Source organism: Corvus moneduloides, chromosome 20, assembly GCF_009650955.1.
Source record: "Corvus moneduloides isolate bCorMon1 chromosome 20, bCorMon1.pri, whole genome shotgun sequence".
Lineage (NCBI taxonomy): Eukaryota > Metazoa > Chordata > Aves > Passeriformes > Corvidae > Corvus > Corvus moneduloides.
Genome location: NC_045495.1, coordinates 4,441,419 through 4,457,896, shown reverse-complemented (window position 1 = coordinate 4,457,896; position 16,478 = coordinate 4,441,419). Strand labels below are relative to the sequence as shown.

Sequence of the window (16,478 nt, the reverse complement as noted above, 5' to 3'; positions counted from 1 at the left end):
TGAGGCAAGAAACAAGCCACTGGCCTGAGCCTGTCCCAAATTAAAAACTCTTTATTTAAACTCTCTCCTGTTCCCCTTTTTCCCAGCCTGGAGCGATCCTGCTGCTTCACCAGGCCCAGAGGCTGGGCCCAGCACCCGCACAGCAGGGAGTGGGGCAAGCTCACAGGAGGAACCCTTGGCACAAGGGTTCTGCACCCCACAAAGCGGTCCCGGAGCACCCTGTGCCCCACATCCCCGTGCTGCTGCTCCACCCCTGCCCCACAGCGACGGGGCTGCCGAGGGCCTGCATGTGGCTCAGCCCTCCTCGGGCAGGACAGCTCCCTCTCCACCTTCAGGGTGCCCCCCCAAGGGGGGAGCACGGGGCACCCCAAATCCCTTCCCGGCCTGCCGGGTGCTGCCGTCATTTGCGCCTGCCAAAGATCGACTTCTTGCTGGGGTTCTTCTCGCCCACGCTCAGCCCGATGAGCAGTCGAGCCTTCTCGTCCTCCTCCTGCTGCTGGATGGTCCCGTCGGATTTGTTCTCCAGCTTCCCCCGGGCCTCTGCTCCCGCCGCCGGCTTCAGGCGCAGCTTCTCCTTTATCACCTGTCCCGGGAGTCAGGGGGCTCAGCACCCATCATGGCCACATCCCGGGCCCTTGGCATGGGTGACAGCCTAAGCTGCTGAGCCAGTGCAGATGCTTCCCGCTCTGGGGAACGTGACACCCACCCTGGGGTTACCATCGCCATCCTGGGCAGAGCAGCTCTGGCAGCCTCCAGAGCGGGAAGAGGGATGTGGTCCCACGTACCTGTGCCACCAAGGCTTTGCGGCTGTCCCTCTTCACCGCCATGGCAAAGTCCAGCCATGTCCATGTGTTGTTGTGGTACTCCAGGCATGGCAGCACCAGGTTCAGGTCGCCCCAGTCCACGCTGTTCTTCTCCCCCTGTGTGACAGAGGTGTCAGGCAGTGTGGGACGATGCCCCAAGCCACCCCCAGGCACACTCCATCCCACTGATCCCACACCTTGTAGCTGACACAGAGCGGCACCTGCGGGATCTTGATGTAGATGAAGGAGTTGTTCATGGCTGCACGCTCCTTCATCTTGTCGATGTCATCCACGGGATGCTGGGGACAGAGCAGAAGCCATGAGCAGAAGGGAAGGAGGGGGGACACAGCCAGGAACCAGCAGGGAAGGGACAGCCGGGCATTAGGCCATGGCATTGCTTCACCAGGGAGAGGTGAGAGCTGCTCTGGCAGGGTGTTAGAAAAATGAGATACAGGGATCACATCAAGCGTGCAGGCGCCTGGTTGTAAAGGATGCAAATCCTCATGGTGGGAGAGCGCAGGAGAAAACAGACAAGTGTGGGAGGGAAGTGTGGGAGGACATGGCTATGCAGCCCTGCAGTCAGGGGAAAACAGACTGGCACCACGGCAGGGCTGTCGCAGATTCCCCCCTCACGGCAGCAGGAGGTACCTCAGGTGCTTTTCGGAACGATCTTCTGACCCCTGATGTCCGGTTCAGTCCCTGAGCAACTCCCTTCCCTGGGCCCAGTGAGTCATCGGCCACGATCAGCTGCCGTGGCTTCACCACGGGGATCCCTGGGGCAAACAGGGTGGGAGGTGGTGGTGGTGTCCAGCCAGGGGTTAGCCATGACCCAGACCCTCCAACCATCTCCCTGTCCACAGGGGAGACCACAAATCCCTGTTCCTCAACTCATGGCTGGACAGCAGCTGCCCACAAACATATCATGGACACACAGCTAGAGCTGTTCAAGGACATCCAGAGGGGAGGGTGATCACGAGCCTCTCACCTGTTGTCACCAGCTTGGACTTATCTTCCTCATCCCCCACCTCCTCCTCCTCCACATTACGGCCAGGGAAGAAGAAACCCATCATTCTGTGGAAGAACTGGTGGGTGAGCTGGATGGTGAGAGGCACCACATTCACCTGTGGGAAGGAGACATGTCAGAGCCAGGCACACACTGCCTGTGCCCCACGGAGACCCTGGCACCTTCTGGCCCAGCCCTGGCACCTCAAAATGCTCCTTGATGGAGATGCCTCCCACGGGCGGCCGGACCTTGCTGAAAATCCTCAGTGCCAGCTGCCGGCCGGACTGGCAGGAGCTCTGGGGACGCAGCACCACCTGCAGGGAAGAGGATGGGTGGCTGGGGTGAGGACAGGCCACTCTACCCAGGCCACCCATGGGTCCCCAGGATGCAGGGCTGCTCCCCCAGCTGCCACTTGCCTTGTACACAGCATTGGGCAGGAGGTTGTTCATGGTCACCCAGCCCAGTTCCAGCAGATGCTCGGCCGTGTCATCGGACTTGTTGACCTGCGCAGACAAAGCCATCAGCTCCCAAAGTCCCTGTCCCCAGCTCAGGGGCTGTGGGTGGCACTGTCCACCTCCACACCTTGCTGTAGAGGAAGCGCTGGAGCTCCAGCTCGGCGATGCCCAGCTGCCCATCCTCCTCCGTCAGGCGCCAGCGTGCCTGGGCAAAGTAGAACTCGGTCCTCCGTGCCACGCTCACGTCCTCCGGCTGCTTTCGCAGCTCCATCTTGTTGGCTCGCTGCAGCTGGAAGTCTTTGAAGCACCTGCAGCACAGAGGAGGGAGCTGGGATGTGGGAGCCCTGGGGTAAGGGGGACACAATGCTGCGGAAGGCTGAGATCATAGAATCATAGAACGGTTTGGGTTGGACACCTCCCACTGTCCCAGGTTGCTCCAAGCCCTGTCCAGCCTGTCCTGGAACACTTCCAGGCATGGGGCAGCCACAGCTTCTCTGGGCAACCTGTGGCAGGACCTCACCAGGAAAAATTTCTTCCTAATATCCAATCCAAACCCACCCTCAGTTTAAAGCCATTCCCCCTTGTCCTACCTGATCAGTATGTTCAGCTCCTCGCTCTCCAGCTGCAGGTCAGCTTTCTCCTGGCTCAGCTGCTGCTGCAGCCGATGGTTCAGGTCGAGCAGGATCTCGTTTTTGCTGTCATCCTTCAAGGACTGAAGGACAAACAACCCTCAGCACCCTCTGCCCTGGAGTGGGGATCCCATGGAACCAGGGATGTGGGCTCACCTTCATGTTGGAGTACATCTGCTTCTCCAGCTGCCGGATCTGGGCCACGTGCTGCCTCACAGCCTCTTGCAAGTGTAGGATACTGCTGCGCTGCTCCTCAGGGTTGCTGGAGATTTCCAGCTGGAAACGCACCCGCTGCTTCTTCTCACTGTGCTCCTGGACACAGGGATAGGGCAAGGTTAGGACAGCCTGGTTGCACTGAGTGGCACAGACACCTGGAGCCCCGTGGGTACCTTGCGTTTGGGCTCCACGTGCAGCAGCAGGTTGTTGACTATGTCGAGGATCATGGCATACTGTGCGGGGTTGGTGGAGATCTCCAGGTCGTGGTGGATCAGGGTGAAGGTGTCCACAGCTCCTGCAGGGACACAAAGGGCAAGTGGGGCCTCAGCATGGCCAGAAATGTGCTGGGGACTCCTCCTGCATGCAGCCCTCTGACCTCAGCAGGGCCAAAAGAGACCACCCCTGCAGTTAGCCTCCACCCGTGGGTCAGCCCAGAGCTCTACCCACCAAGGCACACTGCCTGCATGCACCCACCCTCCTGCTTCTTCAGCAGATCCTCTTTCTCCTGGTTGGCAGGGGTCTCAGGGGGCTTTATCTGCGTGGCCAGCTCGGGGTCGATGTCATGGCTGTAGCTGATGTAGTACATGCGGCAGCTGCAGCGAGAGATGATCCTCTGCACCTGCTGGGTCTGCTGGGCTTCCGAGGGCTGATTCCAGTCTGGGGACAGGCAGAGGGACCATAGTCAGAGTGCCACGTCCTGGCACGCTGGGGACTGCACAGTGCAAGGCTTGGAGCATCAGCCACCTCCTGGAGCCATGCAGGGCCAGGCCAGGTGCTCTCAGCTCTACCAGCCTTGGGGTCACATCCAAGTGGGACTGGGGTAGGCACAGCAGCCAGGGCTGTGGGCAGTACCTGTGGTGGTGCTGACCATGCCCCCCACTGCCTGCCCGCTCTCCATCAGCTCCTGCACCGAGTCCAGGCTCCTCTGCCGATGCTCCTCAATATTTTTCACCTGGGGAGGCAAGGAGGCACAGCTGGCTGTCCCCATTCTCCCTGCCTTGGCCAGGGCACTGTCAGCACTGCCTGTCCCCCACGCAGCTCACCCACCACACACTCACCTCCAGCCAGAGCTGGCCATGCTCCCCCTCAGAGGGACTGCTCTCTGTCGTGGCAAAGTACTGCATGCCATCCAGCAAGCATGTCCAGGATGTCTTCTGCTTCAGAGTGTCCCCGTACCAGGCGGGGTGGTGCTGGCACTGCAGCAGCTGTGCCTTCGCGGCAGACACGATCACACAACCCTCCGTCTCTGCACCACGCAGAACCATCTGTAGAGGGAGAGACCCCAGGGGTCTGATGGACCTTTCTGGGGCAGGCACAGCCCCTGTCACAGCCAGGCCGTGGGGACAGGCAGGTACCTGGCAGTTCACCAGCTCGATGAGGCAGTTGCGGTTGTAGATGTCGTCGGTCTGGCAGGCGGCGATGCCGCAGAGCTGCTCGCTGGCCCCTGACTCCTCCTCTGTGAAAACCACAAACTTGTCCGTTTCCTCAATGAGCTTCTGCAGCATGTAGGCCCCTGGGGAAGGAGAAAGGGTCAGTGCGAAGCTGTGGGGGGATGACTCAAACATACAGGGTGAAGGCAGGCATGGCTTTGTGCTGTGACTTTCCCCTTGCTCCCCTCCCTGCCATGCTCACCCCCTGAGGAGGCTCTCTCGGGACGGCCACTGGTGATGGGAGCGGTCACTCTGGCAGGGATGGAGTGAGCAGAGAGAGGGCCACGCTTCAACTTCTTGGCCTGCAGCTGTGTATCAATCTTCAGCCCCTTCAGGGCCTCGGTGGACAGGTTACGCTTGAGCACAGCTGCTTTCTTGTAGCCATCGTAGAGGCCGAAGGCGATGTCCCGGTTCGTGGTGGTCCAGGACGCCCGCAGGTCCACCAAGTGCAGCTGGTGTGTGTGGAAACCATCGTCCCCATCACGCAGGGGCAGCTCCTGGGCACAGAGGGTCAGAGCCTCAGCACAGCAAAGCCATCCCCAGCCCTGCCCAGTGGCCTCATGCACTAGGGCTGGTAGCCCTGCCAGGCCCTGCAGGCAGAGTGTGGGGACTGAAGCCCAGGGGACCACCCCAGAGACCCCAGCATGGGCCCATGCCAGGCATGGGACAAAGTCAGGTGCTTGGTAGCTTGGAGGCCCTGAAGTTCTGTCTCTTCCTCAGCCAAATCCCTTCCCCAATGCACCCAACAACCAACACCCCTCATCCTGGAGATGCCACCAGGCCAGCACAGGCTGCCGTGCCCTGTTTGCAGCGGTACCTCCTCAGCCGTGCGGTTGCTGTGCCGCTGGTAGGTGAGGGAGGACAGGCTCAGCAGGTGGGTTTTCTTCACCAGGGTGTCGAGCTGGTGGTCAGCGTTCTCGTCACAAGTGGAGGCCATGAGGTGCACGGTGACCTGGCTCAGGTCACTCACCATCTGCGTGATGCTCCACTCCGAAATGAGCCGTCGCATCACTGTGCCAGCTGGGGGACAGCGACAGGGCTCAGCCAGGGCCCTGCTGTACCTGCAAGTGCTGCTGGCAGGATTCCCACTCACCTTGCGGGATGAGCCGCTGCGTGCCCCGCGTGAAGATGTGTCCCTGGCAGCATTCCACCTGGATCCCCCGCTGCTGGGCAAAGGAGGCCCAGTAATGCACCTGAGAGGGAGCAGAGAGCAGCAGCTGGGAGTCCAGCACAGGCAGAGCAGGGAAGAAACACTGGATTTCCAGCCCTGGGAATTACCTGCAGCCGGGGGAAGAGCGCAGTATAGGACAACTGCTTGTAATGCTGCCCCAGCTTCTTCTTGCTGGGTTTCATGTTGTTGAAGAGCTTCCCACGGCAGATGGGCCTTGTCACGCTGGTCCACGTGGCCCAAAAATTCTGCATCCAGCGGAGGGTGCTGCTGTAGAGCAGGATCCGGGGCTGGGAGTGCTCTGAGAATATACCCACCATCAGCCAGCACCATGGGGCTGGGACATGGCAGCACCTAACCCACAACCAGCGTGCTCTGCCCCATCCCCCTTGTTCCCAGGGGATCCCCAGGATGCTGTCAGCCACCTTTACTGGGCTGTGTCAGGTCCATGCGGATGGAGAGGTTGAGGTTCTCGGAGCGGAAGGCACGGTAGGAGTCGTACTGCTGCCCCACTGGCACCTCAGGCAGGAACTCGGGGGAGCGCAGCACCACACCATGGTGGTCGTGGGGGTTCCCATGGCACAGCCACTGCAGGTCCAGTGTCATGCACAGGTCAGGCAGGTGCAGGAAGCAGCAGTCGTCATATCTGAATGCAGAAAGAGACCCCAGTCACCCCGCAGCACCGGTGGGGGCCCCCTGTGCTTGTGGCCCCACACTCACTTGGAGGCTGTCCGGACGTTGATATCCAGGTTGCCCTTGAAGACAAACTGCCCAGGCTTCCAGTGGAAGGAGAGCTGGCTCCACTCCCAGTGCATGTTCTCCGTGGTGTTGTAGGGGTCCTGCAAGGACAGGCGTGAGGAGAGACCGGTGTGAGCTGACCCCACACCACGCTGTTCCCCAGTCCAGTGGCACCCACCTCGGTGGCCAGCTGGTGCAGGTTGGCCTGTTCAATGTCCATGTGCCAGTCTCCGTGGAAGAGAAGGCGGCTCTTGTCCCACCAGGGCAATGGGGCACTGGGGTCCTCTGAGGGCTTGGTGAGGAGATCCACACACTGGCCGATCAGGGTCCAGGCTGGGTCCCAGCAGGGCCCCCACACAATGGTGTACTGGGAGATCACAGCTGGGGACACAGAGGTTGGCTCGGCCATTTGCCCTGTCCCTACGCCACCACAGAGCCCCCCATTCCTCCAGCTCTTACAGTGAAAGTCGTGGTAGAACTTCAAGGGTGGCATGTTCCTCTCCACTGTGGCATCCCCCCAGGGCAGCCCCAGCTTCAGGACCTGACGACGCCGGGAGCAGGCCTGGCCGCACTGCTCGGCTCCGATCAGCCGGCCGGACAGCTGCCAGTTCCGGATCTCAAACAGGTACCGGGGGTAGTCACGGATCCGCACTGCGGGCGGAGGAAGGGCTGAGGGATGGGGCAGCAAAGAGACAGGCAGTCCCCCACTCCGGCCACAGTAGGAGCCAACGTCCTGTCACATCTCTGCTTCCTTCCCCCTCCCTTGAACCTCCAAAAATTGTTTTCCCTGCTTGGTTACACACCACGTGGTGCCAGCCCAGGCCGCGCAGCCATCATGCTGTCCTCCAAGGGCACCCTCCCACGAAGCAACTCACCAAAGAAGCTGCCAACTCTGCCCTTCATCATGCGGCACCACTGCGTGACCATCTCCAGACCCTCAGGGGGAAACGGGCTGACGTCATCCAGGTCCCTCATCTGCTCCAACACACGCTCCGTGCCGTGGAAGGACTCATCAGCCATGGCCACCAGCTCCAGGTGGGCCAGCGTCCAGGTGAGGAGGGCTCTCCGCATGGGCGTGTTGGCGTAGAGGCGCCGCGAGCGCTGGATGTAGATCTCGATGTTCTTCTTCTCCAGAGCAGCGTAGAGCTCCTCGATCTTGCGGGCAGGCAGCAGCTCCCCGTGCTGCTTGCGCAGTGCGGCCACCTTGGCGTCCAGCAGCTGCAGGCGTTTGGCGCTCTCCTTGCTCTCATCCTTCATCAGCTCGTAGTTGTCTCGCAACTTGACCTCGAAGACATCATCCAGGAAGACCCAGGAGAAGTGGGTGACTTTGAGCAGGAAATCGGGGGGCAGGGCTGTGCTGGCGGGGCGCCCGGGCCGGTGCAAGCCCTTCAGCCACTTCTGCACGCCCACGGCAGCGTCCAGCGTGCGGGAGAAGTCGTACTGGTAGGGGAACTCGATGGTCACGCTGGCGAAGGAGAAGGCCCAGCCGCGGTTGCGGAGGGTGCGCAGGGCGGGGAAGGCGTCGCGGTGCCGGACAACCTCCTCCAGCTCCGGCAGCAGCTTCACCTCCACCTCCTTGAAGCTGAAGATGCTGTGTCCATCAAAGCCGGCGGCCAGCTCGGGGCAGTAGCTGTGCAGAGCACCGCCGTGCCAGCTCACCGAGGTCCGTTCCGCAGCCAGGCTGATGTAATTGGCCTCAGAGACAAAGGCTGTGAGCTTGGCAGAGCTCAGCTCCAGGGACAGGGACAGGAATCTTTTGGGAGAGGGTCCTTTTGGCTGCAGGGGCCCCGGTGACTCAGTAGGGGTGGCTGGGTGGGACGTGGGGCTCTCTGGGGGCACGGAGGGAAGCGTCCTGTGGCCAAGGGCGCTCCGCAAGGCTTCGTGGCACTGCAGGGTGGCCAGGGTGTGATGGTACAGGTGCATGTGGTCAGGTGGGCTCCACAGCACCACCAGCCCCTCGCCGCACTGCACCTGCACCGGAGAGAGTGAGCAGGCACCACGTCACTGCCAGGGCAAGCACAGCACAGCCCTGTTCTTCCCCCAGCACCTTTCACACCAGCCAATCCTCCCCCTGCCCCATCCTACCCAACAACAGGATAAAGCAGTGGCCTGACAGCCAAACTAACCTCCAGAGAGCGGATGCTGCTGTGGTAGGTGACAGAGAGCATGGAGAGGTTGGCCACTGGATTGGGGATGGCAGGAGCTTTGCAGCACAGCTGCATCTTCTCAGTGATGCTCTTGACCAAGGCCAGCACCATGCCCTGGACGCTGACCGTGCAGCTCTCAGCACTTCCCAGGACGGTCAGCGTGTCCAGCCGCAGCTCCAGAGCACCTGGAGAGACAGCATGTCAGTGCTGGAGGCACATAGGAGGCACACCACAACATGCCAGGTTCCTCTGACTGCAGGATTATTCCAGGACAGACATCTGGGATCAGCTTGGATGCTACTTACCCACTATGGCCGAGAGGGTGAAAAGGTTCACGTCTTCCACCTTCAGATCCACCTTCCATAGCAGCCCCCAGGGCTCGCTGGAGACAGAGGGTGGCTGCTTGGCAGGCTCAGCCCCACCACGCCGTGGGCAGAACAGGGGCAGGACCCTGGCCAGGCACTCAGTGCATGTATCAGATGACTCCACTTGCAACCCCCGGATGGTGCAATCCAGGAAGAGTGTATCTGACTGGGCGCTGGACATGCCGAGGGGCTGGTTGTAGCTGCCCTGCAGGACAACAGGACAATCACTCTCAGGCTGCAGGACATCCCTGTGCCACCACACATCCCTGTGCCACCCCCATGGAGTCTGAGACTGAAATCCACCCCTTGTCCCCTTGGCTCGTCCCTCACCTGGAGGTTGAAGGAGTCGAGGATGAGGGCTTCTCCCCACACGTGCATGTTGGGGGGATGTGGGGCACGCTGGATGTGGGAGTCATTGCCCACCCGCCAGCACAGGTGGTCCACAGCCAGCACTGCTCGCTGGTGCACGCTCTGCGGCCGCAGGTGCTGGTAGTCTGTGGGCACAGAGGAGGGGGGAAGCACAGGCAGGGCTCACCCAAACCTGGGCACCTCAGACACAACCACGCAGGGATCCACAGCCCGTGGCCACACACACACGGGCAAGCACAGCGGCAACACGGCCCACCCCATTCCCATCCTGGTGCCTCTCTGGCAGACCCCAAGAAGAGCCCAGCACCTCCCTGATCCAGCCTGTACCTGCAGAGATGGAGTTGAAGCCCAAGGCGAAGGGTGGAGTGTCCCCCAGCTGCACGGACACATTGACGTTGGACAGCGAGGCACACAGGATGATGGGCGCTAGGATTTGGGGATAGCTCCTGCACGGGACAAGCAGGGATGGGCTGTTACTGGGAGCTGCGTGCCACGGAGCCTGGCAGGGAGCAGGCCCAGAGGGATGTCCTCTCTGCAAGGGCTCCCTAATCGCCTCCTGACCAGCCTCTCCATCCCACAGGCTGTGCAGATAAGGTGCTGAGTGCCCAGGCACCGTGCCAGAGCGTGGGCAGCAAGAGGAAACAAGCTGTGATACCAGCAGCTGCACTGAGGCCAAGTTTACCTTCCCTTGTGCCTTTGGCTGGGGACAGGCACCACCCGGGACCTGTATTCCTGTGCCAACAGGCCCAGCCAGTGCGAAAACTCTTGGTGACGGTAGTGGATGATGCAGGTGTTGAGCAGCACAGCAGCCGAGAGGTCAATGGCTGTGACCTAGAGCAGGGAAAGGGCCAGGTGGCAAAAAACTCATGCCAGGAGCCAAACCAGCCACCCTCAGGGGACAGAGTGTACCCAGCGCTAGCTCACCTGCACGCTGGTCTTCAGGGAGTTGAGGCACACGATGCGCTGGCGGCTCTGGGACAGGAGAAGACCATCTGGGGGGACAGAGGAGCACAAATGAGGGGTGGCAGAGGGCAGTGATGGCAGCCCTGTCCCATGGGTGCCCTCCTGGCTACTTGCCCTCCAGCTGGAGGTCTACACTCATTTGGTCCAGGTCTGAGGTGGGCGTGAAGTTGCGCAGCGGGATTTGCTCCTCTTCACGCTGATATAGAAACTGCAGCAGCTTCAGGCTCCAGGTGAGGTGCCTGGAAGACACACAGAGTCACTGCCAGGAGGGAACTGCACTGTCACATTCTCCATCTCCCTGTCTCTCATCACCAGCTGACCAGCACGCTGGCATGGACAAACACAGCAGCCAGTGCCCAGCTGCAGCCCAGCCCAGCGCTCTCATCCCATCGCCTGAGGATCCTCTCAGCTGTCCTACTGGAGAACCAGCTCACGTGCCTTCCTGCCTCCCCAAGAGCCCAGCCCCAGGCCAAGATCAGTCCTTCCCACTGGAGTGGGCTCTAGGACTTGCTCTCTGCAGTCTGTCAGAGCTAAAGGATGAGCAAAGAATGGCACACTTGTCCCCAGGTCCATGTCCCCAGCGTTAATTTGGACTCGGACAGCCTCCCCCTCCACCTGCCTCCTTTACCTCTTCTGGCTGTTCATGGACAGCACCATGCTAGTGTTCTCCAGCTTCATCTCCACCCTCCTGGGGATGAGCTTCAGTGTGTCCCTGCTCAGCACAGACAGGGACTTCGAGGGCTCCCCTGGGCCTGGAGAAGGACAGAGAGAGTCACGGGAAGGACTTGCCCAAACCCCACACCCTGGAGCGGCAGGGAGGGATCGCACAGCCAAATCCCTCTGCCTCCAGTGCAGCTATGGGGGCCACCAGCCCCTGCCCTGCCCAGAGCTTGCCCCTGCCCATCCTGACCTGTGCTGGGCTCTTCCCCCATGCTGCTGTGCTGGGCCCCAGCAGTGATGTGGTGCAGCAGGGGGCTGCAGAATAGCCCCTCGTGCAGCTCTGCCTGCAGTGTCCGGACGCAGAGCCAGACGCCCACCAGCCGCCGCTTGCTGCTGATCTCCAGGGAGAGGGAGAGCGCCAGGGCCAGCTCTGCCAGGCACGTGTCATCCTGTGCACAGGGGACACGGCAAGGAGCACACAGGGAGTCACACAGTGCCCTCCCAGTGGCTGCTGCAGGTGGAGAGCTGGGTACAGCACAGTGCCCAGCACCTGGCAGCATCAGCCTGTCCATCAGGGACACCCTGGAACAGGTCCTCAGTGTTCCACAGAGCCAGTGCCCAGCTCCAAGTGTGGAATTTCTCCCTCCCCCAGCACTCACCAGCTCGCTGCTCCGGAGGACTTTGCTGTTCACCTTTGTCAGGCTCACCTCGCACGTCAGGCTGGGGAGAGCAGAGAACAGAAGGAGGATGTGGGTCTTGCTGCTGCCAAAACAAGTCCCTGCCCTCTTTCCTGTGGGACACAGGGACCCCAAGTCCCTGCTCCGAGTGCTCACAAAAGCAGAGCATGCCCTAACTCCAGGCACACTACATTATTTGGAGAACGCACAACCCAAGCTTCCTGTGACAGGAAAAGGAACCAGGCCAGCCTCAGAGGAGGTTAATGTGTCACATCACAGGTGACAAAGGATGCTGCTGAGCAGGACAGAGAGACGAGAGACACCAGGCTGGGGTCAGAGGAGCTCCCTGCCCTGGAAGCAGAGTGGGGTACGAGCACAGCATTACCTCTTCCCATTGCCATTCAGGAGGAGACGTGTCTGGCTGGCCTGGATGTGCCAGAGAGACTCTGAGGTGGCCACGTGCAGAACCATGATGTTGATGGAATCCATATGGATGGAAAAGAGCTGGGAGGAAGGTGCTGCTGTGAGGGATATCCGACAGCGGCACAGCCCACAGCGGCCTCTCACCGAGCCAGTGCCTCACCTGGCTAAGGAGCCTCAGCAGGGAGGGTTTAAGGGTCAGGTCTGTTCTGCTTTCACTTCCATCAGCTTCTCTGGGAGTCTCCGGGACGGATGGCTGGAACCCAGGGCCTTTCTGGAGATCCGTGCGGATTCGCACCTCGCCAAAACACAGCTCGAAGTAGCGCCTGGGGATCAACCACACAGGCAGCTCTGACAAGAGCTCGCACTTGGCACACCTGTCCCCATCACCAGGGATTTCCCCCACCCCAGGGATGTGCAGGATCGCCACAAGGGCACCCACAAGACACTGCAACCTCCAAGCGTGGGTCACTCCCTCACAGAGCTGACCACATGGAAATAAGGATGGCAGAAAGGTGTAAAGGCAGCAGGGCACAGCCAGCAGGGCCAGGGGTGAGACAGACCCCCAAAGGGAGCAGGCAGGGAGCTGGGGTCAGGGTACATACGGCAGCTCCCGGCTCAGTTTGCTGGAGATCCAGACGTTGTCGATCTCCTGTAAGGACATACAGGTAGGTCAGAGAAGAAAAAACTTGGCTCTGCCTTGTCATGCTCATCTCAACATTCCCACTCCACCCCCAAGGCCTGGGATCATGCAAGGAGCAGCCAAACCCCCAAGTCTGGCCATGGGAGGAAGGGCCTGGCACCAGCCATGGGGATGCTCAGTAGAAGAGCGGCTCCATGGATTTGCTGCCAGACTGGAAGTGACTGGAACCACCTTCCCTACCTGTCTGCCAGTGACCACCCCTCGCCCAGGTACCCACCACAGTCTGCTGCTCCTGCTGGAACTTGAGGCTGATGTTCTGGGCCCAGAAGAAGCCAAAGGAGCCGATCTTCAGCTCTGCATGAAGCTTTTGCCGGCACCAGGTGACGGCCAGGCGACATGCCAGCCATCTGTGGGGACAGGGGGAAGGCCAGGGTCAGTCTCCCAGCTGCAGCTGGGGACCAGGGATGCTCTTTGCCCTCTGAGCACCAGCTCCAGCACCTGCAGCTGGACAGGAGCTCCCAGACTGGGGAAGAGACCCTGCAAGACCACCCCCAACAATCCCTGACCCCCCTCCCAAGCCCTGAGAGCTCCATTTGACCTCCACACCCCTCTGACACCCCATGCCCACCCCTGCGGGCTCCCCTGAACTTCTTTAAGCCTCCAAGCCTCTGACACTCAGCTCTACAACCTCCCAATCCCCTGCAGGCTTCCCCCTACAACTCTCCCCCAGCTCTGCGAGCTCCCCAAATCCCTGACACCCCTCCCCAAGCCCTCTTTGACCCCCTTACCCTCTGCTCCCCTCCTCCCAGCCCCCCAACACCTCACCCTCAACCCCGCGGGCCCCCTCCACTCCTGACACTACCCCAACCAGCCTCACCTCACCCCCAAAACTCCCGTGGGCCCCCCAAACCCCCGCACCCCCCACTGCCAGCCCCTCGGGCCTCCCCTTGACCCCGGCGAGCTCCTCCCACCCCAGCAGAGCCCCACCCGCCGCGCTGCCACCCCCTCCCAACCCACTGTCCCCCCACTGCCACCGCCGTGCCCCCTCCCCACCCCTGCCACACCCCCCCGAGCCCCCGCGGGGTCCCCCACGCCCCCAGACCCGCCCGGCGGGCCCTGACCGCGCCAGCAGCCCGGCGAGCAGCGCGACGAGGACGAGGCCGAGGAGAGCGGCGGGCAGCGGCGGCGGCATGGCGGGCACGGCCCCGGTGCGGCCCCCGGCCCCGGTGAGACCCCCTCCCTCCCGCCCGCCCGCCCCTGCCCCGGCCCCGGCCCCGGCCCCGCCGCCGCCGCCGCCGCCCGTGGGGCCGCCCGCGCACCCCGAGTGGCCGCTGGGAGGGGCGGGACGGGGCGGGGCCTTGCCGGGGACAGCGGCGGCCGCAGCGCCCCGCCGGGGCCGCACCGGAACGGGACAGCGCGGACACCGCACGGGAACAGGGCTGACTCCAGGGCGGCACCGGGGTGGAGACGGGGGGAACACGGGGATGGGTACAGGGGTGACACCGGGGCGGCACCGAGGTGGAGACAGGGGGAACACGGGGATGGGTACAGGGGTGACACCGGGGCGGCACCGAGGTGGAGACAGGGGGAACACGGGGATGGGTACAGGGGTGACACCGGGGCGGCACTGCGATAGAACGAGGGGGTGACACCGGGTCCGGCAGCGGGATGGGGAGAAGGATGACAACGTGGCGGCACGGGGTGGGGAGATGAGTGACTCCGGACTCTGGGGTGATGTGGGTGACAGCAGGTCCGGCACTGAAATGGAGTGAGGAGCGGGGGGGACACCAGTGCAGCTCCGGGTTCAGACAGGGGGTTGATACCGGGTCTGGCACTGGATGGGACAAGTGGGTGACACCAGGGGCAGCACCAAGACGGGGCAAGGGCAGATGACACCAGGTCTGGCCCCCAGTGCCAGATGTCCCCTGCATGCCCTGCACAAACAGCCACACCACAGGGCAGGGTTCAGCACTTTTATAGCCCCAGGTCCTTGCAGGGCACAAGGAGCAGTTTGGGGTACAGCAAAGGGCACAGCTCCCAGAGACAGCAGTCCTTTAAGGGGGGGGTCCTTGGACAGAGTGGGCTGGAAAGGGACAGGGAGGGAGTTTGGGAAGTTGTTTTGGGTCAGGCCTGGATGTTGGGCTTGGCTTTGTGCTAGATTTGGGATGTTGGGACCTGCTTTGTGCTGATCTAGGATGTTGGGATCTGCTTTGTAGTGGTTTTAGGATGTTGGGAGCTGCTTTGGGTCAGGTCTGGACCCTCGGACCTGCTTAGTGTCAGATTTGGGACAGTGGAATCTGCTCCGCATCAACTTCAGGACATTGGGATCTGCTTTGTGTTGGGGCCCTGTGTCAGTGGTGTGTGTCAGTCCCAGGTGAGGACAGGAGCCATCCCCTGGGTTCAGCAGTCCCAAACACGGCAGGGCAGCGCCCGGAGGCTCAGCGTGAGTCTGTCTGTCCCTCACAACTCGGCGTGGTACTGCTCCGTTTGGAAGGCCTCGCTGGGCTGCATGAAGATGCCTTCCATCACCTTCCAGTAGTTATTCTGGCTGGAGGTGGCCATGCCATGCACCTCCTTCTGCCCGTGGATGGGCCGCCCGTACTGCTCCCCGGTCACCGAGAGGAAGACGTCGGTGGAGCTGTGCTGGAAGCGCACCTCATCGTCCCGCACCCAGTAGGTCCCGCTGCACACCACTGTCCAGTCGTCCAGGTAGTCACCCTCGCCGGCCTCCCCAAAGGCACTCACCTCCTGGGGGTGAAGAAGAGCTCGTTTGGGGGCCAGCATGAAAAAAGGGGAGGGTTGAGGTGGGCAGAGAAAGGGGCTGGGCCTAGGGGGGAGGAGGGGCCTGGTTGTGACTGAGGCTTTGTTGGGACTTGGAAGGTCTGGTTGGGATTCAGGCACTGGCAGGGCACAGAGAGTTGGGAGAGAGTGGGGAACAAGGTGGGACTGGCAAGGACCCAGCTGGGACCAGGGAAAAATATAGTGCTGGTAGGGACCCAGCCTGAAGAGTCTGAACTGGGAAACAAAATGGGACCGGTGGGGACACATCTGGGGCCAGGAATTAGGAAACACTAGTAGACATATAGGGGGATCTGGTTGGGAGAACCCAGGAGACTGACTGGGGAATAAGATGGGGCTGGCAGTACCGTGGGGGACGAGGGGGACCCAGGTGGGATGCGTAGGGACAGGGAGAACCCAGCAGGGACTCAGGGGACGCGCAAAGACCCGAGTGACAAGGCGGGCCCGGTCGTGCCCAGGGAAAGATGCCGAGCTCGGGGCCCAGGGGTGGTGACCCCCGGCCGGTACCTGGTTCCCGGAGAGCGGCGAGGTGAAGCGGTGGCTGTGCAGGTTGCGGCCGGTGCCCAGGTGCGTGAGGCGGATGGCCTGCCCGCAGCGCACCGGCGTGCCCCGCTGGCACACGGCGGCCGTGCGGCCCCGCACCCGCCAGTAGCTGTTCCCGTCATCCGCCGCCGACACCCCGGTCACCGATTGCTGCCCGCTGCCTGCGGAGGAGGGAGTACCACCATCACACCCAGCTCAGCCCAACGCGGAGGGGACGGGGGGGGGGGGGGGGGGGGGGGGGCGCGTCCCGTTACCGGAGCCGTAGCGCACATCGTGCGAGTGCAGCCGCACGTTGTGCCGCACATTGAGCAGCTTCACCACGGAGCCGCAGGTGACGGGCCCGGGGCCGCCGCGCCCCGCCGCGCCCAGCACCGCCACCAGCAGCGGGAGCAGCAGCGGGAGCAGCAGCGCCGGCCGCCGCGCCGCCTCCATCCCGCAGGAAGCGGAAGC

The 16,478-nt window shown here is 62.3% G+C and overlaps 2 protein-coding genes across 2 annotated transcripts; both read right to left on the bottom strand.

Annotated features, from left to right (window-relative positions):
• Window positions 1-35: 35 nt before the first annotated feature.
• On the bottom strand, window positions 36-13,911 carry KIAA0100 (KIAA0100 ortholog). Its single transcript, XM_032130045.1, has 39 exons — window positions 13,808-13,911; window positions 12,964-13,093; window positions 12,649-12,695; window positions 12,207-12,369; window positions 12,009-12,127; window positions 11,606-11,666; window positions 11,197-11,395; window positions 10,915-11,038; window positions 10,401-10,525; window positions 10,248-10,315; window positions 10,006-10,154; window positions 9,651-9,769; window positions 9,285-9,448; window positions 8,895-9,159; window positions 8,569-8,774; window positions 7,318-8,413; window positions 6,902-7,093; window positions 6,621-6,823; window positions 6,425-6,543; window positions 6,130-6,350; window positions 5,815-6,005; window positions 5,630-5,729; window positions 5,354-5,556; window positions 4,739-5,033; window positions 4,462-4,619; window positions 4,165-4,371; window positions 3,959-4,058; window positions 3,581-3,763; window positions 3,280-3,401; window positions 3,047-3,202; window positions 2,852-2,973; window positions 2,389-2,569; window positions 2,223-2,309; window positions 2,010-2,120; window positions 1,789-1,924; window positions 1,452-1,576; window positions 1,001-1,102; window positions 786-920; window positions 36-583 (listed from the first exon to the last, which is right to left on the bottom strand). The coding sequence occupies exons 1-39, from the start codon at window positions 13,876-13,878 to the stop codon at window positions 401-403; spliced, it is 6,738 nt and encodes a 2,245-aa protein (XP_031985936.1). The 5' UTR covers window positions 13,879-13,911; the 3' UTR covers window positions 36-400.
• Window positions 13,912-14,645: 734 nt separating this feature from the next.
• Window positions 14,646-16,475, bottom strand: SDF2 (stromal cell derived factor 2). The gene is made up of 3 exons (XM_032130044.1): window positions 16,283-16,475; window positions 15,993-16,189; window positions 14,646-15,434 (listed from the first exon to the last, which is right to left on the bottom strand). The coding sequence occupies exons 1-3, from the start codon at window positions 16,458-16,460 to the stop codon at window positions 15,147-15,149; spliced, it is 663 nt and encodes a 220-aa protein (XP_031985935.1). The 5' UTR covers window positions 16,461-16,475; the 3' UTR covers window positions 14,646-15,146.
• Between the last annotated feature and the right edge of the window lie 3 nt (window positions 16,476-16,478).